Raw genomic sequence first — 23,481 nt, 5'->3', positions numbered from 1 at the left:
AATAAGACACAAATAGCACTTTCTCCATATTAAAAATAACAGAACCATACTAGAATGAAATATATGTTTACCTTAAAAAGTTCTCCTTCTCGACCACCATCCAGTAAAGCATAAAATGGGATCAGATCTGTTCCTCCAAGGGCAGCAGCAGCTTCCAAAGCCCTGCAGAAGAAAGTACCACCATTAGGTTTCTTTAAACCATAACACACAGACAGAAGACATCCTTTGTGTTTGAGATATGTTTCAAAATATAGGGTTTCACAACAAAGATTTCAAAAGTCAGCACACCACAAGTTCATAAGTGAACATGCATCATTTGTCAGGAAACGGAGTAAGCAAGCAGGGAGCAAACTCAGTGTACCGCTGCTGCTTCCTCTTATTAAATGCTGGTGGTGGTGGTGGAGGGGGAGATAACTCGTCTGATTTTTATTCTTGCATTTCACAGTGAAGAGGATAGTTCCACAACACTGTAATGTAGGGGAGTAAAACTGTTCACATACTTACCACACATTTTAACAATCTCTCCTATGATACAGATATAACCAGCTAGTTCTTTATAGATTTAATGTATTACAAAGTGAAGACTGGCTTGGTTGGGCCTTTCTTCTATCTAGTTTTTTTTTTTTTTTTTTTTACCAATCCAGGAGGCTTTTTGAAATCCATGATATCATCACCATGGAATCTTCTGTATTATGCTATGATAGGAATTTAGTTCCCTAGCTCCAGGGAATTTGTATCTGCTACATTCTCAGTCTCTCACATTATTTAATATATTGCTCAACTTTAAAATGAGGAAACAGTAATTACTTCTAGAAAAAAAAGTTATGTACTTACCATAACGTTCCATGTTTGTAGTCCATCTCGCCTATATTCTTGCTGGATGGGTTCAGAGACGATATTCGGCTCCGACTCGGCCTATACTAAAGCTCGAGAGCTTTTTACTGGCTCGAGGCTAGCCCCTATCCCATGGTGCCTCATGGCAATTCCTCAGATCTAGTTTGCAAGAAAGTAATAAATACCTATCAGGTAATAATAATGAGAAAGAAGCCGTAAAAATACAGCAAGGAATTAGAAACATAATCCATTCCAGGTGGACAATAAATAGCAAAGTCAGGTAGCCCCAAAAAGAGGTCCACTAGGTCCCCCAGAAATGGGAAGGGGGGGTGGAGGGAGGGATGCAAGAATATAGGCGAGATGGACTACAAACATGGAACGTTACGGTAAGTACATAACTTCTTCATGTTATGTAGTCCTATCTTGCCGTAATTCCTGCTGGATAGGACAGTGTCCCTAGCACCTTTATCCTGGGTGGCTCAAGCGAAGAGACTCTTCAGCACAGTGGACCCAAAGGATGACATGTCCCGGGAGGCCAAATCCAATTTGTAATGAGCAACAAACGTATGTGGTCTTGCCCAAGTAGCTGCTGTACAAATAGTGTCAATTGGGAGCCTAGATCTAAAGACGCATGAAGAAGCTACTAGTAGAGTGATCTTTAGCTTTTAACGGTAATTGTCTACCAGCTTGTTGATAAGCAAAGGATATGCAATCCAAAAGCCATTTTGAAAGAGTAATTTTTGAAACAGGTAAGCCTTTCCTTTTGTCAGAAAAGGAAACAAAAAGTTGATCAGATTTCCTGAATTCTTTGCTCCTGTGTATATAGAATCTGAGTATCCTGTGGACATCTAGCTGGTGAAGTCTATACTCTGATTTATTAGAGTGGTTTGGAAAAAACACATGTAGCTCAATGGTAGTATTCAGGTTGTGTTCTGAGCATACCTTAGGGAGAAAGGAAGGGTATGTCCTAAGAGAGACTCTATCCTTGTGAAAGATAATGTAAGGTGGTTGAAGAGTTAGGGGTTGAAGTTCTGAGACTCTCCTAGCCGATGTTATAGCTACCAAGAACAGGGTTTTCCATGATAACAAGACTGACAACAACGATGGTTCAAAGGGTGCAGACATCAAAGATGAGAGGACTAAATTTAAGTCCCAGGGTTCTAAAGGTTGTTTTATTGGGGGCCTAAGAAGAAGAACTTTTAAGAAGGTTTTACAGAGGGAGTGTTGCATGATTGGATTTTCCATGAAACCAAAATGAAATTGGAAATGGCAGCTAATTGAACTCTAACTGTAGCGGCTGCCACTCCTTCATGAAAAATTGCTGTTAGAAAGGATAAAATGGATTATAAAGGAGCTGTATATGGATCTAAGCCCTGGTTTATAGCCCAAAAGGAAAACCTTTTCCATTTGCTAGAATATAGTTTCTGAATGGAAGGTTTATGGGATGAAATTAGAATGTGTTTGACTGTTAGGGATAAGGGAATGCACCTGGCTATACGTGGAATTGGAGCAGCCATGCTGTCAATTTGAGGGTGTGGATGGAGGGGTAGGACTGTCCCGACTGATGAATCAGCAGATCTGGAGATGGATTCAGAATTCATGGTTCCTCCAAAAGGTAGGGCCACAAGAAAGGAAACCAAACTTGTCAAGGTCAATAAGGAGCAATGAGGATCAAGGAACTCCTCAACTCTCTTGCTTTCTGTATTACTTTGGGTATGAGTGGAATGGGAGAAAAGGCATAGAGAAGTCCCGGGGGCCAATCGTGAACTAGAGCATCCCTGGGTGACATCCAGGGATGGGAAGTGAGGGCAAAGTAGCTGCTGCGTTTGGTGTTCAGGTGAGTGGCAAATAGGTCGCAGCAAGGCTGGCCCCATTTGTAAAAGATCTCTTTCGCAACCATTGGATTCAGGGACCACTCGTGAGGCATCAGAATTGCTCTACTGAGTTTATCCACTATTACGTTGAATTTCTCCAGGATATGTGTTGCTATCAGGAAGCATTGAGTATCCATCACTCATTTCCAAACTCTTAAGGCCTCTCTGCAAAGCGGGTAAGACTTGGTTCCCCCTTGTTTGTTTATGTACCACACAACAGACATGTTGTCTGACTGAATCACAATCATTCCAGTGGGAAGGGAGCTGTGAAGTGCTAGCAATGCATATAGCACCGCTCTCATCTCCAGAACATTGATGTGTAAGTGGTTCACATGGTTTTACCAAGTACCTTGGACTGTCTTTACCAGATAATGCTCCCCACACCCTATCTGGGAGCGTCCGTGGTCAAAACTGCTTTCTCTTGGGGAGGAACAAGTGGACGACCTATGACAAGTTGTTTCATGTGTAACCACCATGTCAGATCACTTTTGCATATGTTTGTTATTAATATCTGGTGAGATATTGGAAGGTCTTGCATCGACCATTGTGAAAACAGCATCCATTGGAGAATCCTCATATGTAGACGAGCAAGAGAAACTAATAAGATGGCAGAAGCCATAGTCCCTAGGACTTGAAGGATTACTCTGGCCTGGACTCTTTGTTTGTTTAATAAGGATCTGATCTGACTGCGTAGAGATTCTACTCTTTCCTGTGTTAGCTTTACTAACAAGGTGGTTGTGTTTATTTCTGAGCCTAGATATACAATATTCTGCGAGGGAGATAAGACTGACTTTTGCAAGTTGACAGTGATGTCTAGGCTGGCGCACAAGGATAGAGTCTCGTCCCTGGTCCTTATAAGTTGATGCTTGGTGGTAGCAATGAGGAGCCAGTCATCTAGGTACGGAAACACCTGGAATCCTTGACATCTCAGGTGAGCTGTTACCACTGCCATGCATTTGGTAAACACTCTGGGGGCTGTAGTGAGGCCAAAGGGCAGTGTTCTGAACTGAAAATGGCTGGCTCCCAGATGGAAGCATAAGTGTCTCCTGGAGCGCCTGTCTATTTTGATGTGGTAGTACACATCCTGGAGATCGAGTGAGCACACCCAGTTGTCTTTCCCAATAAAGGAAAATATCAACTGCAGAGTGACCATTCGGAACTTTGATTTTCTTACATGCTTGTTGAGCCTGCTGAGATATAGAATTGATCTCCAGTCCCCTCTCTGTTTTGGAACTAAAAGGAATCGAGAGTAAGTTCCAGATCCTACTTGCTCTGTGGGGACTTCTTGGATGAATCTTTTTTGTAGCAATGAGATGACCTGTGATGTTGCACTGTCTAGTTGGATGAGTGGTACCGTCTGGAAGAGACTGGTTTGTTGGGGTTTTGAAATAAAGGGAATCAGGTAACCTCTGGATATTACTGTGTGTACCCAACAATATTGAGTCATAGTTACCCAGGTGCTTGGATACAGCGATATATGACCCCCGACTGCCTCCAGAGTCGGGCAACCCCTCAGGGTCGATGGAAGGGACGATCAGAGAAAGCTTCTCTGTCTCCCTGATGTTGCGGACCTCCTCTGCCGCAAGGGTGGCATCTTCCATTATATCCTCCCCCTCTGCCCCTGGGGGAGGGTTGACCTTGTGCCTGAGAAAACCTTTTTGGGATTTGTGGAACCACATTTTCCCTCCTGTATTACCCTTGGGATAGGGTCTGGATGGGAGAGAGAAATGGACTCCAATGGCAGATAAAATTTTTCCTTCCTGCTCGCACCTAGTCAAAGACTCTTTCACTTGGGATCCAAAAAGAGATGAACCATCAAAGACTTGAAGGATTCTGTAAAATTACAAAGACACATCCACAAATGTCTCCCGAGGGCTATTCCTGCTGCGGCTGCCCTGCTCACTCCATCTGCTGCATATGAGATCAGCCTCATGGAGGAGTTAGCTATGGAAGTAATGGTGGAGAGATGCGCGGAAACCTTGTCCATGGAACCCGGAGATACTGAACCCTGGAGGGTATCTCCTAACTCTTTCAGGAGATCCCTTTGAAGACAAATGAAATGAGTCAGGTAATTCAGCAATCTTAGTGTAAATGCCACTGAAGAAAAAGTACGCTTCCCGTACCTATCCATCATCCTGGACTCCTTGTTAGGAGGATGGATATTAGAAGACGTCTCAGATAATTCCTTCTTGGTGGCCACTGCTACCACCATAGCATCAACTGGAACTCCCTTGCTAAGGAAAGACTTGTCCTCAGGTGCTGTCATAAATTTGTTTGGGCTCCTCAGGATGGCTTCCACTGAATCTGGAGAGGTCCATGCTTTCCACGAAATGACCCCCAAACGTTGGTCATAAGGTGGTGTCACCCAAGAGGTGGAAGGTCAGGAGCCAAAGGCCTCAAGATACACTGATTCATCCTCAGTAGGGTTAGAGGTCTTCCAATCCCCCCTCCGTCTAAGGATTTCTAGGATGTCAGAGAAGGAGACATCCTCAGAGGGAGATCTAGGGGATCCTTCTGATTCCTCTAAATCAGTGTCTGATGTGACAGACTCAGGGGTGCCGACATGTTTCCTCTTACATAACCTCTTCCGAGGGAGCTCTCCAGTGGGATAATCTGGGGAGGTCTCGGAAGAGGGTGCACCTCCAATGGGGGCTACTTGAGCCTCTGGTTCTCTACTCTGTGGGGGTGGCAGGGGGAAAGAGGTTGCTGCCTGCTGCTGGTGGGACACAGGTTCCAAAGGAATGGCTTTGGCAGAGGATAAAGCCTTCTCTATAGCTTCAAAAGCCTTTCCCCCTTGCTCTGAAGAAGACCTCTGCTCCGAGGGGGTAGATGGTCAACTCCTAGCAAAAGGGAACGGCTCCGAAGCAGAAGTGGGAGCTGAGCTGAGTCGAGCCAAGGCTCCGAGAGGGAGGGTCGGTTCCAAAGAGAACCCAGGGTGACTGTCCCCCTCGGAGTCGACACAAGAGCGTCGGCTCCCAGAACCCTCGGCTCCAGACTGAGCCATCGAGGATAGAGTAATTGGCTCCAAGGAAATAGGCTGAATCCCCAGAGCCGAAGGGTCGAAGACTGAGGAACCTGATGTAATAGGCTCCGAGAGCGAAGCAGTCGGAGGAGGAACAGTGATTGGTACGGGGACAGCTCTGAGACCTTTGGGGTCAATTTTCTAGCCAGAGCTGGATCCAAATGCAACCTCTTCACCAACCTCTCAATGTCCTCATCTGATAGGGTCCCAGAGGATCTGGTGGAAACTGAAAGAGACCTCCTTCTCTCCAAAATAGGAGATCTCAAAATAGGAGATACAGTCTCGATGTCAGGCAAAACCTGCAGTACCGAAGACTGTCTCGGAACTGATGGAATAGACTGCACCAAAGATGAAGCAGAGTTGGAACCAGAACTCCTTGGTTCGATGCTTTAGACTTTTTGGTCGGCTCCAAAGTCGGGGCCAATTATTTGCTCTTTGAAGATTTTGGAGCTGCCTGACCAAGTTCCAGCTGTTCCTGGAAGAAACTGGTCATGACACCCCTGTCAATAAGCTTTCTCTTCCTTTCATTTAACACTCTTGTACTAAAAGCGTGACAGAAGGTGCAAGGTTCCTGTAAATGGGCTTTGCCCAGACAATATACGCAACTGGTGTGGCTGTCTGTAAGAGACATTTTCTGCGCAAACATATCACATTTTTTGAAGCCTGAAGGGCGATGATCCTTCTCTTTATCTTTAGACATAGTTAAAGACTAAAAAATAAAAGTGTAAGGAAGAAGAAAAGTTTTTTTTTTTTTATAACATTCACACACACACAGGGAGGAAAGGCCCTCTAACTTAAATGGGCACTACGGCCCTCTAATTTAAACAGGCCGTACAGTCCTAAGGGGGGAATAGGGGTTGAAAACTTTCAAAAAACAGATGCACAATACAGAAGAAACTATTAAGATACATATATGACAGAAAAAGGTGGTAGAAAAGGACTAAATAAGTAAAAAATTGTTCTGCTTAACCAACAAGCCAGTAAGACACAACCTCAAAGCTTTTGCGGCAAACAAGATCTGGGGAATTGCTGTGAGACACCATGGGATAGGGGCTAGCCTCGAGCCAGTAAAAAGCTCTCGAGCTTTAGTATAGGCTGAGTCGGAGCCGAATATCAGCTCCGATCCCATTCAGCAGGAATTACGGCGAGGTAGGACTACATAACATCTAAATTTTGTCCATTTTTAGCAAAGAATTTACTGTCAGTGACATTTACTCTTTGTCATATTGTTAACTTTATTTATTTATTTATTTATTACTATTTATTTATTTTTATTAACTTTCTAGATTCAGCAAAGATATGACCAACTTTTATGCAGAGATACTCATTTCTGCCGGCTGTTTTTCACATATATATATATATATATATATATATATATATATATATATACATACATACATATATGCACGCACACTCACACATACACACACACACACACACACACACACACACACACACACACACACACACACACACACACACACACACACACACACACACACACACACACACACACACTCACTTACAGGTTTAAAAACTCTCAGTTAATCCAGGTTGTTAATTTCCTGAAAGGATTCCTCATATGTAGCATTAGAAAGATTTCACAGAGCTCTTACCTCCATGGTTCTACATAACCAATACCTGCATCCTTATATTTTCTCTCTGTCTGTCTCTCTCTTTCCCTTCTGTCTCTTGTTTATTCTTGTATTCCACCTAAATATATTGTTTCTCTTATAATTAACTATTTTATGGTCCTCATGGACAACCCCTACAAAAATTAGGGCTGCATTGTGCTCCACCTTAGTTTTTTCAGGGTTGTTGTGTTACTCAGAACTAGAGTCGGTGGTCGGCTGAAGAGGATCTGTCATGTAGAATGGATGGACTCTAAAGATTTTCTCCTGCAACCACTTCTTGTTCAGCCCCTTCAGCTCCTTCTATCTTTGGCTATGCCAGTGGCACCACTCCTAAGCTCATCCATTCCTTGTCCTTTTGCAGGTTGCCTTGACTTCCATGTAAAACACTTTGGGGTTGGTATCCCCAGCTAGTGAAGGAATGACCTTATTGAACTGAGTCAGAAGGGTAAGCTAGTGGTGAATGGTGAGATGTGGAAAATGACCATTTGCTTCATAGCAATATGGCAGGCTGTTGTTGGGATTTTTTTTATTTATGTTTTATTTCCCTGGCCACATACAAAGTGGGGAGACAAAAATACATGCAAATTCTTGTGTGAGATTGAGTGATCTCCTGCCCACCCCCTCCATGCACACAAATGGCCTCTATGCGGGATAAACCTCCAGAGTTGACTTTGGGTAAACCTTCAATGGACTATGGCAGACCCTCCAAAGCAGTCTTCAATAACTCAAACCTGTTCCTCTACCAGCCTTCTGGGATCCATAATGCAACTTGAAGCTCCATCATCAGCTGTGCAGGTGGACATCTCACCTTGACCTCATCAGACTGCCAACACCAACAAAAACTGGTAATTGGTAATTTCATCCAATCAACTCCCTGACATAATTCTCTGTTGTCACATTAGATTATCGCGTGACAATACTGGAGATGTATGATGAATCAGGAAAGCAGGTATGTACAGAGCTAGACATTTTTTTATACAGTAGAGAGTCGATTATCCAGAACGTCAATTATCCGAACACAGCCTTCCAAAGTTTTCAGGTAGGAAAACTCATAAGGTCTGAACTTGTAAAAGTTATACGTATTTGCTTGCCCGTATTTTTTTGAGCTTGTAGCCCACTCGTGTGTGAAAAATATTTTTTATTGTCCACTGAAATCAGTGAATCATTGAAAAGTGTATTCCCTGTGGGGTTTGAAAGATGATGTAATCAAACTATGAAAACGTTGAAATGGCAGCATTTCGACGCTTGTATTGTGGGGGGCTGCACACCCCCTGCTAAATATATATTCCAACTCCGAGATCACACTACAGTGAGGAAAGGGCAAATATTCCAATCCTCACTGTACTGCGATCCCACAATGCGATCTTCGAAATGCTGCCATTTCAAAGTTTTGATCGTTCGATTACGCTATCTTTCGATAAAGTAATAGGAACCCTGTGCGCAGAAAAAACACGATTTTAGAAGATTTTTAGCCAGTTCAAGTATATGTTTGATTATCCAAACTACCCTAGCTCCCAATTAGTTTGGATAATCAACTCTCTACTCTACATTTTTACAAAATAGCGGAAAGGAAGAGCACTTACTTGAGAGAAAATGTGAGCAGGACCTGTATTATGCTAGTTGTTCCTATGGAGACTCAGACTGTTGTTGAACTTTACTGACAGACTCAGGCATACCAGTGCTACATGTACACATAGATTTACTTTCACTGTCTCTATTTAGAAAATATCACTGTTCATGCATGCATGCCCTACACTTTCCTGAAGAGTGCTACATTTCTTAAGACAAAACATTTTCAGTAGTAAACAGTCCAACTTTTCTCTTTTCTCTCCTTCTGCAGAGTTCTTTTTTCATCCCCACTTTGTATGCACTCACTATAATGTCAGAGTCATGTGTTGTATGTTATTCCTACATATAGATTTTTTAGATTTATACCCTGCTATTGTTCTGTGGGCATGTTGTTTACAGTAGGCGTAGTATTATACAAGATTAAAATATACGAACTTAACAAAGATGAAGGCAGAAGTAGGGAAACTATTTGATATTCTAAGACTCATTACTATGAGTCCTGGAATGGAGAAACTGAATGAGGGAAATGCAGGCTTACATATACTAAGTTTGAGATCAGTGTGTTTTGGAATATTCCCTTTTTGCTGATGCACAGTGATTTCTGAGTTCAGCAAGTGGGCAGCTTTACCCCCTCCCCCCACATCAAGAGGGTAAAGGGAGGCTTTACCTGCAAAAAAAAAGAAATAAAAAATTAAAAAGACACAAATGTTTGACATTTACTGTTCTGTATTGTCATCCTTTTTTTTGTGTAACTCTGGGGGGGGGGGGGGGGGTGTCACAAATCACTTTTGTGATTATACTAGGTAGCCCAGAAAAAGACCTCTGATATGTGCTGAAGATTGCATGACTTTTGCAATGATATCCATATCTGCATATTCGTAAGACAAACTCTACTCGCGTAACCTGCACGCAAGGCCTTAAGCTGATCTTTGACATTAATAGAACTTGTTGGTGGGATAGATTTGTGTCCCAAAGACTCCTCCATCTGTGGAATAGACTCCCTCTCCATGTCAAGCAGAGTACCTCTCTAGCACTCTTTAAGAGGAACCTGGACGACTGGATGGGAAACAGAAAATATACACATGGGCTCCCACCTGTGTCCCTGCTGGACAGGGAAAACAGGTGCTGACTTTGAGGGAACATGGGCAAATATCTTGGCTAGGCTTATAAGAGCCTCTGGGCCAATAGCCTATTATCATCCTATGAACCTATGAGCTCTCTATAGTTTCCACTCAACTCACGGCCATTATACCCATCCATTTCTGCCATTTTAGCTTCCTCTGTGGATTTACACTCATGTAATGTTTCAAATCCTTATATTTTCCTCATTCAATTGCTACCCTTTTCTCTACATTTCCTCCTCCTATTTGAGATTATCATCAGTTGGTCTTGATGATGTGTCTTTGCCATATTATACCAAGCTTCTTCTTTCTGTACCCTGTATGAACATGCTGCTACTCTGTATCTTTTCTTGTACTTTTGTCTCTTCCATTCTACATATCATGGTCACAACATCTGGCACTAAACTGGCTATGTCATTGTATCAAGCCTGGCTAACTCTCTTCTAGAATGTGTAAAATCTGTTAATCAGATTACTGTGTAATTTACTCCTGACTTTCACTCGGGATTAACTTTAACCTGTGGAACATGTTTATCTTGTTTGCTTATGTAATCATTGTTAATATTCTGTTTGTAATATGTTTTGTTGTATCTGTTTACCTTGGAGCTTTTCTCCCCGGGCCTCCACTGAAAATGGACATGCATCCACTCGGACTATCCTGGTCAACAAATGTAAAATAAATAAATAAAAATGATGGTAATCACCAAGTGCATGCTCTTGTACATCACTGAAAGCAATAATCCAGACAAAACTTCACTAGATCCTTGCATAATGTATGGGAAACTATTTCTATAATGAGCCTAGGAATTCACCTCAGAAGCACAATGGTCTTTACCAAAGCCCTCTCGCATTGCAATGCACAACTCTTTGAAGCACCCAGATTTTCTTCTTCCTTTATGCTCTATACAAGTGCTCTTCCTAACAGATATGTCATTCCCTTGATTCTGGTGGTCAAACTGCATAACCCTGCTTTTATTTTTTCACTGAGCTCAGCTTCCAACTGTCTTCCTAACTTGCAAGCTGTACATAGTCAATGTTGCAGACTGGCTTTCTTAAATTCTACTAATCCCTTTCTCTACTTCTCCTCTTAGTAACACCCTCATCTGCCCCTTTTCCTGCTCACATTTTCTCTCAAGTAAATTCTCTTCCTTTCCACTATTTTGTAAACATTTATTAAAAAAAAAACTCATTCTGTGCAGACCTGGTCTCCTAATTTATTTTATTTCTTCAGTAACCAAAATTTTAGTCAATTTTCTTATATAATTTCTTATATATAAAAAATGTACAACTGAGTGAGGTTGTAATAATTCTAAGAAAAGATCATTCAGACATAAGCACTTCATTACCTGATTATTACATTTGGACACCTTACCTTCCTTAGTCTCTTTCATTGGAGAGATTTCATCCGTAGCACCATCAGTTAGGCTCAAGCTGCCATGAATCTCCTGCCAAGTGCTCCTGCCTACATTGGTCTTGTGCCTACATATTCAAATATGACATCAGCTTAAGTAATATTTGGTTATTCTGAATGTGGACCATGGCTTTAATCTGTATCAGGAAAGGCTTCCTACTGCCCAAGCCAGTAAGAACAGGATAACCGTAAATATACAAAAAAAATACATATATATATATATATATATATATATATATATATATATATGTATATAAAATGTAGATGGAAAGACGGTATCCTAAATCCTAAAACATACCTCATTCAGCTGTACTGTCTAACTTTGACAGGAAATATTTCATTACTTTGTCATTAAGAAAAAACCCAAATAGGGTTTTCTGTGCTATCATTTGTGGTTCAATTTTTTAATGTTCAGTCTTGACGAGTATAATATATTACAGTTATCTGTTAGTGCTGGCCCTCCACCAAATTCCTTCCTGAAACATAAACAAGGGCATAAAGGTGACATATGGACTCAAAAACTCAGAACTGAAAATGCCCCCAGGGAGAACAAAATACCTTCAGAGACAAAGAAGAACATATGCTTCCAGAAGGAAAAAGAAAGAAGAACCCCTCAGCCAGGAAGGAAACAGAACACAGGGCAAGAGACAGGACAGAGGGGGAAGGAGGGAGGTAGCGAATACTGCAACAGTGAACAGGATATCTACTGTTATGGTAAGACTTTACACAACTGTACTATGTCTTGCCATATCACTGTTGCAGTATTCTTCACCCGAGGGAGAGTACAAGAGCTCAGTAGGAAGACCGGGAGGAAGAAGGCATAGAGGAACACTCCTAGCTCTGGCAAAACCTGTTCTGGCCCTGGAAACAACATCCAACTTGTAATGTGCTTAGTAAACGTATGAACAGAGGGCCAAGAAGCAGTCTCAAGAATGGAACTGGTATCCAGACCTTTAAAAAGGCACCAGAGGAGACAACTGCCCTAGCAGAATGTGCCTTTATAGATAAGGACAGACATTTACCATGAAAAGAATAACAAAAGAAGGTTCCTGGAAGACAGAGTACGCTTCCTGGGGGACGGGGCTTGATATGAAGGATACCTTTAAGAAATTACTTGACCTGAAATCTAGAGACCAGAGTAGGATTTAAGGGCAGATAAGCAGACACTGCTGAGAGGTGAGCTTTAACTGAAGAATATGCCAACCCCAGCATGGAGCAGATCACACAAATAAGAGAGAACCAGAGGAATCTCTACAGTTAAGGGATGCTGATGGTGAGAGAGGCACTGGACAGAAAATCACTTCTGTTTGGACATATAGGATTTTCTGGTATTTGGTTTCCAGGCATCCTGCAGAACTAGGAGCACATCTTCAGAAAAGAGGTGCTTAAAAGGGATCAAAACCCTATCACCCACAGTGTCAGTTGAAGAGTGGACAGGTGAAGATGAACAAGATATCCCTTGTCTTGTGTGAGACGATTCACCCGGTGAGGTAATTTGTGTTGATTTCCCCTGGTCAAATGAAAAACAAGGGAGAACTCAATGCCGTCTGGGCCAAAAGGGAATCACCAGCAAGATTTTGAGACAGTCCTGCCTGATCTTGTGCAGAACTCATGGTAACAGAGGAAGGGGGTGAAACGTAGAGAAACATCCCCTTCCAAGGAAAAGACAGGGTGTCCACTTTCAAAGCCAGAGAACTTGGGATTCTGGAACAGAAAAGAGGAAGTTGTCTGTTCAGAAGGCAGGCAAAAAGATTTACCTTGAGAAATACCCTACGAATGGACATGTCAGGGAACACATCTCTCTGAAGCATCCATTCGTGAGCTTGTGTAACGGACCTGCTCAAAGACCAGATTATGCTCTGGGGAAATGTAAACTACCTGAAGAGTCACTTGATGCTAGATAGCTAGATCCCAAACCTAAAGAGCTACAAAGAAGAGTCTACAAAAAAGATAGGACCTCATGCTCCCCTGCTTGTTGACATACCACATTACTGTAGCATTGTTTTTTTTTAAACTTTGAGAGGCCTGGGATGAAAGAGGGAATGAAAAACTTGTAGACTCAGAAGCAGACTCCTCATCTCTTTTATGTTGACAGGGTCTGACTTCTTATGAGGAGGCCAGAGAACCTGAACCTTCATGGGGGCAAAGAAGGCACCCCATCCTATGTCTGAGGTATTTGTAAAAAGCTCCTGAACAGGAAATGAAGCCTGAAAAGGAAGCCTAGATTGAAAGCGAGTTAATGAATGCACCACTGAAGTCTGAGCTTGTGATGGGGAAGAAAAGGCACCGGGAATTCCTTGGGCTGGTAATGCTGAAGTCACACTGATTTGAGATACCACTGATTTTTCCTCATATGAAGACAGAACATCGGAATGGTGGAAGCCATGGACCCCAGGATTCTGAGAGATTCCCTGCCTGTGACAGATGCAAGATGAAGAAGGGACTGGAAAAAGGTTATCAGAGGCAGAGCTAGGGGACATGAAGAGATGCCAACATGGGAACCATCTTCAAGCCTGCAGCTAAGAAAAATATGATCCTGGGAAGGTATCAGAACTGACTAATGGAGGTTTATGGTGAACCCCACACTGTGTAATAGGCAAATAGTAATTCAGAGATCCTAAAGCAGACTGACTGGCAAGGGAACGTGAGTAAGCAGATCATCTAGATAGGGTTAAATCTGAATAGAATACCTCGAATCCTGCAAAAAACAACAACAGGAGTGAGGCATTTGGTGAATACCCGTAGGACAGTAGAGAGGTTAAAGGCAAAGCAGAGAACTAAAAATGCAAGAAAGTGGCAGAGAAATGTAAACATTTCCTGAAAACAGGATGGATGGGGATGTGAAGGTATACATCCTTGAGATCCAGAGAAACCAGAAAGGCCTGAGGATGTAGAAGAGGAAACAACATCTGAAGGGATAACATCTGAAAGGAAGAAATCTTGAAAAAAGTGTTTAGCAGGGAAAGATCCAGAATTGGTCTCCATGTATCCTCCTTTCATGGGACCAAAAACATTCTGGAATAAAAATCCTTTCTTACCTGGGTGGGAGGCATGGCTTGAATGGTGTCCTGATCCAAAAGAGAGTGATGAACCTCTGGGAAAAGACTGATACAACAGAAGGGTAATCAGAAGAGCATTTATAAAGAAATTTGCACTCTTCAGGTACCTTATAAAACCATCCAGCATTTTTGGTGCAGGAGGCTGACAGTCAGTGGCTACAGAAGCTGAAGAAAATATATTTAAAAGAGCAGCCAGAACAGGAGGAACAGCAGATGGTTTGAGAGACTCCATCTGTAGGAGCTCATAATACCTTTTTTGAATAACAGAGACATAGGAACAATCCCACTTAAAATAGTCCATCATGCGGGCAATGGTATCCTCAAAGGAGAGCTCTTCTAAAGGGGAGTCTGAGGTAAAGGAATCCTCCTCCTCTAAACTGTAGTCCAAGGGGGAAGGGATTTGGGAAGAATATGATAGAGATTGTTCCCCTGAGTCCAGATCCTTATTTAAAGGATCCAGTTACCTAGGTCTCTTAACTGGAGTGGAAGACCAATGGGGAGCAGGAATAGTGACTCCTCAAGGAAGCTTCAAGGCCATCAAAGCACTGAATAAATTCTGAGTGAAATCCTGCCATTTACTTTGGGGATCTTTCACAACAGGGGAAATATGCTTCTGTGGGAAGTCCATTTGAAACACCCTCAGAGGATCAGATTCCTGACGTGACTCTATAACAGTTGTATGAAACTCCTCCCTCAATAAATCTGAGGAATCCCCCTTGGTTCCCTAAACATCAGGCACAGATATTTGAAAAGCCTCTGAGAACATGCAAGAAGCAACATCAGACACAGATATTTGAAAAGCCTCTGAGAACATGCAAGAAGCCGGGTCATGGCAGAGGAATCTGAAGGAAGTACCAGATGGTCTTCAGGGTTTTCACCAGCCTCAAGAGAGACATCTGGGGGGAAGCTGGACAGCAGCCAGACTGGTCCTAACTTTTTTGGGCTTTTTCTTGGCTGATGGCTAGCCCCCAGGAGGGGAAGTGTCCATCAAAGCACCCTGAGCCAACAAGTTAAGATGTTGGTTTTCCAGGTATATGGATAAAGAGGAGAAGTGACTATGGAGGGTCTTGGGCACAAACGCCTGCCAGAGAGAGAAAACTGGGTATGATCGTCAGAAGCAGCCAAACAAAAAAGACCATGATGGTCTTTATGGGGAATCTGCCTCCCACACTGACATTTTCCCTTTCTAGATGATATGAACACAATAACGAATAATAAGAAAAAGAAGAGAAGAAACTCCAACGGGGCTCCTATTTGAAAACATGGCTTGGTAACCAGCAGAGCAGAAAGACGTTCAGACCAATGTTCAATAATTCTGTTCGGACTGGTGGCAAAGAAGTTCAGAGTGTCACCTTCATGCCCTACATCTTGCGCAGGGAGCATACCTTTGACATACTGTGCCTATAACAGCTGACTGCTTTGGTATATTGCTGAGATGTTGGGCTATCCTTTGCAGGAGATTCCTTAGGTGAAGCACAGAAGGACATCTGCTGTATAACCACATCTTAAAAGGATAACATCTGCTCATAACAAGATCAGCTCAGGTGTCTGTTGGAGCAAAACTGTCTGCAAGACAATATGTTTTAAAGGCAGATCCCTGATCTGCTGTACTTCCAAAATGGTCTGAGACCCTATATGATGACAAATAATATTCTTCGCCTGAATCCTCATTCTTAGTACCATGAAAACTGTACAATAGTTATAAGCTGCTGACATCCTGATATTGCCAATACACTACGTGAAACACCATACACACACACACACACACACACACACACACACACACACACACACACACACACACAATCTGTACACAGTGTTACAGCACAGAGGTGTCAAGTAAATGAAGTCTGACAGAGTGGTGCGCATATGTACAAACAGTTGCAACACATGGTAAAGCCTTGGCCACATACTGTTCTCAGCTACTTTTACACTTAAGCAGCATGTCTTTCCAAATGCTTACTTCTGTCTGTGTTTCTGTACGTCCACGATGCATTCAAAGAACATATATTTTAGACAGAATACAAATGTGATTTTGTGTTCTTTACATTTTGCATAAATGAAACACTTAGAAACATAGAATGTATGGCTTTGCAGTTTGCACATCCTCTGAATGGAAGTGTAGCCTATTCATAGCCTTTCAGGTAACTGTTAATGCTTAGAGTCAGTATCACAACAGCAGTCGCGGTAGCGAACAATAATGAGGGATCAACTGTACCATATGCATGGAAAAGTTCTATAGATGGCTTTGGAAAAATAAAGTGTAATGTCTTGGGCACGTTGACTGCCCCCTACATAATATTCTGCTATGCTATTTGTGTTTATGTCTTCAAGCATAATGGACACTCTAGGGTTACTCACAGATGCTTCTTTCTCATTTTATGATTTTCTGCCATTTTATATTCATAGATTTGATCACCAAGCATATGACCTACTGGCCTTCAATAAGCTTAACTGCTGTAACCCCATTTTGATATTTTCTGTTTTGCATATATACAATGTCAATGGCTAAAGAGGCAGCGCATACACTTTTGATGCCGGAAATCAAAACACTGTAGGTCCTATTACAATATCAGATGCTAGAATTAATTTTCCACTGTTAACATTGTACTTGCTATAAGTGGGTGTTGCACTCTTGAGGTGCGTCATTTGGATGAGATATTAGCCTGCACTAACCTAACCAAGTGTAGAGGGATAGAGCTATGACCTGGCCCAAGTTACCCAAGTTGAATAGCAGATTTGGAGCTTGATGGCATAAGCAGGGTGGATAGGCATACCTGTCCTGGAGGGGGGGAGGGAGTTGGAAGTCAAAGTTTAGACACACCTTTATGACTGACACTGGAGGCTGGGGACACACCGAGGGTGTTGTCCACAGGGGACAGGGCTATGGCAGAATTACACACAAAGATGTGAACAATAATCCAGTGTAGCCCACTGCATGCCTTTCCCTGGGACAAGACGACTGAGCAGAGGAGATGGGCCCTTAGAAGAAAACACTCCTTGGCAGCAGGATAATAATGCAATGCAGCCTCAAATGCCTCTACTTGTCCAGAACATGGGTCAGAGCTTGACCAGGAAGAGACTAAGTCAAGTTTAGTAGACCTGGTGGATGAGGAGAGGCTCTGGGAGCAGCTAACAATCAGCTGTGGAGAGCAAAAAATATCATTTGGATGAGTTGTTAAGCCAAGGCCCCAACTACCTAGGCTGGTAGCAGTGTAATGTATCAGTCACCTTTCTGTATTCCAATGTTTATTTTTTGAGTATTAGGTTCTCTGACCTATTATTGTGCCTCCAATAGTAAAGCACAGACATTCAAACAGTACTGGATAAGATATTATTTTATAGAGAAAGCACAGTTTATCTCTAAGTAAGCTGAAAATGCAGGACATAATTAAATTCTTGAAGCCTTTCTGAATAATTCAATTTTCCAACCTCACGAATTAACTAAGCAATCACTGTACATTTTCAAGTGGCTTGTTAATGCAGTGTTGTATTATATAATGAGTCAGATCTGTCGGCTATAAAGTGATACAATTCTCTCATAGATGTAATAAAACATGGCTCTAAAAATTAAATGGGCTACAGAACATTTCTTCCTGACTTTATGAGATATACAACAGTGAAAGTTAAACTGTTGACTACTATTGTACCGAGACCTTTAATGAAAGTATGCTTTTTTAAGATTTGATCTTATAGTTTGTAATTAAATCTTGTGCCCTTTTTGCCAAGTCTCATTATGCTACATCTACAAACATTAAAAAATAGGTCATTACTACTGCACCAGGTGAATATGTTTTGTACACAGTCTTGGCCAACACATCAGCATCTTTTACTGAAGAAATTATGTGACCCAGTTCGCAGTCATGAGTATGTTTGGCTATCCATAGTCCAGTTCCCACTTTTATACCTGAGAAATACAGCCCAAAAATTAGCAGTGACAGTTCACAGTCCTATGGGACACTACTGCTAGCTACCATTGGGATAGAGAGGTAAACCTGCCCACCTTTAACTTATTGTGTCCTGTTAACAACTGCTTTACCCACAGAATTGCATTTGAGCTGATACTTAGAGGTATTAATTTATTAATTCCCTTATGTAGGATAGTACTGATTGCCTTAAATCAAGATAAGCAGCATACACTGTCAACCCTTCAATAAAAAAACTAACTGTACGTGAATGTTAAGCATGGAATTTAAACATACCAGAAACAACAAAAACATTCTGACACACTAAAAACAGTAATACTTATTTAATACTTTTATCTCAGCAGAGTTGGAAGAGTCTTCAGAATAAGTTAAAACACAGAGCTTGTATTGTTTTTTGTACATTTTATATTAAAGTTTGGGTCTCTTCTACTGGCCTTGGTCATTATTTAATTATTTACAATAACTGCTGTGCTTGAAATGTGCACAATTAAAATCTAATTGCCCTTACAATTCAATAATAAGTACTAGACTGACAAACACAGGTATAACAGCTAACCCCACATTGACTCCTTTTTATTTTGATAGATAAACTTCACAACTGAAAAAACGTTAGATAAAATACTCAAGTAAACTACATATGCTGTCTACAGCAATAATTTAAATGGGGGCTTCTGAAAAGCAAATAGTCATGTACCCTGTCCGATTCTTAACTTTGTAGAATTATAGTGTACACATCATTCACAGCAATGGTAACTAGTAAGACAGCATCACCAAATGAAACATGTAGTTGCTCTAAAAAAATCCAAAATGTCTCTTAAGTATGCTTGTGATGTCTGAGCCACACTATTTAGACATTTGGCTGCACAAACTTTTAGTAGATTATTTTTACCCTCTGAAATTCATAACAAGCCTCAAAGGTGGATCATTAATAGATTTGTGAATCTTGGGATCTCAAAATGTTGGAATTTGGGGATTTTTTTACATTGAAAAAGACATACAAATCAAATGCAATCTGTTATAAATCATTTCCAAGAAATCACTGTCAAATAATTTATTTTGTATGTCTTACTAATCTTAGACAAACTCACTTCTTAAAATATAGTCTGATAGTTGTAACAAGCTTTTGTCATGAAGTACATCACTATCTATGACTGTAACTCACCCCTTTGCAAACTTCCATTATTCACTTTTTTATTAAATTTAAATTGTTCAGACTTATTTCTTTGTTAATGCCATGTTGTAGAACTACCTTTCAGGTACTCTCTTTAATAAAGTTCTCAATCTTCTCTCACTAACTGACTCAAATGCTACAATGGCTAGTTGAAAAGGAAATGTAAAACACTTTCATTGTTTAAATCTGTAGTTGTATTGCTTCTATATAACATTTTAGCATTAAGTAAGTTAAATTAAAATGGTTTATATATAATTTAAATTCTGTGCCTTTTATAATACCAGCAAGGACTGTGGGGGTAAAAGAAAAAACATCTTTTTAATTAACCTACATAATCAGCTAATGTAACTAAATTCACATTTTGTACCAGTTTGACTTGTTTTGGGGTGGTTTCTCCAAAAATTCTGGCTGCCTCCTTCCCTGTTCTCTCCTGCTGCGTTATTTATTTTCTGACATTTGTTTACCAGGAAAGTCTAACTGGGTCTAGGGTACACACTTTCACTGGAGGCCTGGGGGAAGAAAAGCTCCAAGCACAAATGTACACAAAAACAAATTCAGTGTAATAGTATTAAGCTTAACATTCTACATACACAGGTAAGGATATATAAATTGCTGAGAAAATTGCAGTAGTACATATACATTTTCATATGGTTCAGTAAGAGTTGCATTTGTACAAAGTTAGCAGCAGAAATAAAAACTGATCTGGCAGAAAAAGTGAACATCAGGTTCTGTGGAAGACAGAGACAGTGGGTTAAGGAAGTGGGAGAAAATGAGATTAAATGGGAAAAATGGTGAATGAGTCATAAAAACAAGACAGCTGAGAGGCAATAAGGACATACAATACTGAGCACAAGAGAGCTGAGAAATAGAGAAAGGTAGGGCATAATTAGCTAAAGCAGTTTTGTTGACAAAATGTAAGGAGTAACAGGATGGGGTCTAGTGATAAGGCTTTCAGCCAGGTTTAGAACAGGAGCAATTCAATGATTTAGTAAACAATTCTTTTAGTGCATGTTTGAAAGCAGTTAGGTTAGGGTTGGTCTCAGGTTTAGAACAGGAGCAATTCAATGATTTAGTAAACAATTATTTTAGTGCATGTTTGAAAGCTGTTAGGTTAGGTTTGGTTCTGGTGTTTATAAGTAGGGTGTTCCATGTTTTGGCTACAGAATGGAATTAAAGGCTATGTACTACTGTTCTATTAGGTTTGTGGACACTAAGGAGGAGTCTCTGATTAGGGGGTCTTTTTAGGTAGATAGCTGGAATTGAGGGCTAGGCAGTTATTAGGATTATAAATACTTTTAAAAGCAGTTAAGAGCTGCAAATAACTAAGATGTTATGGAAGTTCAAGCCAGCTGAGAGTTTGAAGGATAGTACAGTGATGGCAGTAATATTCTGCACTTATTGCACATTTTGCAATTTTATTGTATCACAACTCAAGTTCTGATTTTAAGGAGATTCTGAGGTTTTGTGAGAATAGGAGCTCCATATAACAGTGAGTGTAGCATGTAGTTGGTGGTGAGGGTGGTTTTGTGTATGTGTTTAGAAAATTTTTTGCCCATGGAGCACCACTAGTTTCTGAATAGTTTTTCTGATATTTATTTATTTATTTATCCACTCCACCTATTTGATGTGTTATACCTTAATGTACAGTCATGCCTGATGAGTCTAACATTTCTCCATACAATTGTTGCCCTAATATGCTCTAAATTTGTGTACCGATCCTATTTCTTCTTTCACTTTATTAACTTTCTGTATACGTATTAGTGTTACTACTGTGGTGAACTATCTGACATACTGTATATATCTCTATCTCCTTTAAATTGTATCTCTCTCATTTGCTCTTTTTGAATTTTATTGTAATGTTACTACTATTATTAATTGTATTATTGTGGAGCTTTTTTCCCTGGGCTTCCGCTGAAAATGGACATGCGTCCAGTCGGACTATCCCGGTTAACAAATGTAAAATAAAATAAATAAAAATAACTATTGCTCTGGATATGAAGATTAAATTTAAAATTTTTATCTATTATTACACCTAAGAGTTTGGTATGGGGAACATTTTCAGTTTTGTTATTATTCTGGGAAAGGATCTTAAACTTGATTTTATCTAGAACATGTGTTTTAGGAATAAAGAGGAGTAATTTAGTTTTTTTGAGTTGAGTAACAGATGGGAATTGCTAAGCCATAATTCAATGCAGGAAAAATCTTGAAAGTGAGATGGGATATTAGAAAATCAGATTATAGTTGAATTGTCAGCATATTGCATTAGGTAACCTTGATGGGATGAAGTGTAGGAAATCATTGATAAAAACAATAAAATGGAGGGAACCAAGAATACAGCCTTGTGGAACATCTATGACATTTGGTTGGTATGGTGACTGAGAGTGACTCACAATTTTACAGATTACTGTCTGTTGGAAAGATAGCCAGAAAATCATTGGATTGAGGAGGGGGAAAGACTTAGGTTAGAGACCCCGTGCAGACATTTTGAATTAGAAACAGTATTGAATGCCTTTGATAGGTCTAGAAATAGTGATGAGACAAGTTTGCCTGAATCTCTAGCATTATGGAAAGTTTCCATGAAAGAAGGTAAAGCAGTTGTTGTGCTATGTGCTGGCCGAAAACCATGTTGCATTGGTGTTAGGTGTTGCTTTTACAGAATGTGTTCAAGAAATTGCTTATGGACACATTTTTCTAGCATTTTGCAGAGAAGGGACAGGATGTTGATGGGACAATAGTTAGATAATTCAATGGAGTTACAAGCTTTAAGGAGAGGAATAATGAATGACTTTTCCCAAAGTGTTGGGACATATGATTCTATGATGGATCTTCTGGTAAGTATGCTAATAAGTTATGCTATAGCTTCAGCAGCAAGTTTTAGATATTCTGCTTGAAGGTTATTTGCAAAGGAAAAGACGGTTTTAGTTTATGTAGAAGCATTTTTTGGATGTTGGTGGTTACATGTTGCAGAGTGAAATTTTGACAGTTTATGGAGGCAGTTTGGGAAGATTCAGGTAAGAAAGAAGATGAATTAGAAATGACAGTAGTAGCTGGAAAGGTAGGTGTAGTAGAATTAGTGTTTCAAGAGTTTAGAGGGGGGAGGTGATTGGATGGCTAACATTTATGGTTAGGTTGGCTATGCAAGCAATAAAATAAGTATTAAATATGATGGTGGTTTGATGTGGAGATTTATTAGGATAAGGAATAGGGTAATTTTTGGAACCTGAAATAATAAGTAACCTAACAGATGACCAAAATTGCTTGGGGTTATTTGTATGTTTGGTGTGAAGAAGGGTATAGAATCACTTTTTGACCAGATTATGTAGATATCTAAAGGTCTGTAGTTGAGCATTTGTTTTATTCTTTAACCATTCTTCCATGCTTTATCTCTGTCCACATTAGTTGTTTACTTCGTTTTGATAACCATGTAGCATGGTTAGCTTTGGTTGGTTTTCTACGAAGGGGAGCTACACTGTTCAGGTTATCTAAGAAAGTTGTCTTAAAGAGGCTTACTGAATCATCTAGAGGTAGTGTTTTTAAGGCAAACCAGTTGGTACCTTTTAGCATGTTAATGAAACAGGTTTGGTTGAAATGTGGCAGGTTGTGGGTCATTTTGTAATGTTGCTCTTTGGATATGTGGGAAATTGCTGAATAGGTATAGGTTGGTAGGTGGTCAGAGTGTTGGAAAGGGTGCCTGTTTGTATGACATTATGAGGTTTTGATGAAGGAATCAAGTCAAGGATGCAGCATTGGCTGGTAGTTTTATCACAACTTGTTAATGTTGAGATAAGTTAGGTTTACGCTGGCTGTTGGCAAGTCCAGAGTAAATTTTGCCAGTTGATATTAACATCACCTAAGAAAATA

At 40.5% G+C, this 23,481-nt stretch overlaps 1 protein-coding gene across 2 annotated transcripts in view; it reads right to left on the bottom strand.

The window, feature by feature from the left end:
* The window catches only part of CFAP251 (cilia and flagella associated protein 251), a 2,280,288-nt gene that overhangs the window by 233,885 nt on the left and 2,022,922 nt on the right, over positions 1-23,481 (bottom strand). For both annotated transcript variants that reach the window (XM_044068613.1, XM_044068614.1), the window contains one exon: positions 72-162. In XM_044068613.1, the coding sequence (XP_043924548.1) occupies positions 72-162 (91 nt within the window). The remainder of the gene's footprint in view (positions 1-71; positions 163-23,481) is intronic.

The sequence above is a fragment of the Protopterus annectens genome, chromosome 4.part0 (genome assembly GCF_019279795.1).
Source record: "Protopterus annectens isolate FY-2018-M chromosome 4.part0, PAN1.0, whole genome shotgun sequence".
Lineage (NCBI taxonomy): Eukaryota > Metazoa > Chordata > Ceratodontiformes > Protopteridae > Protopterus > Protopterus annectens.
The sequence above is the reverse complement of the archived record's forward strand: the minus strand, read 5'-3'. Positions and strand labels throughout refer to the sequence as shown.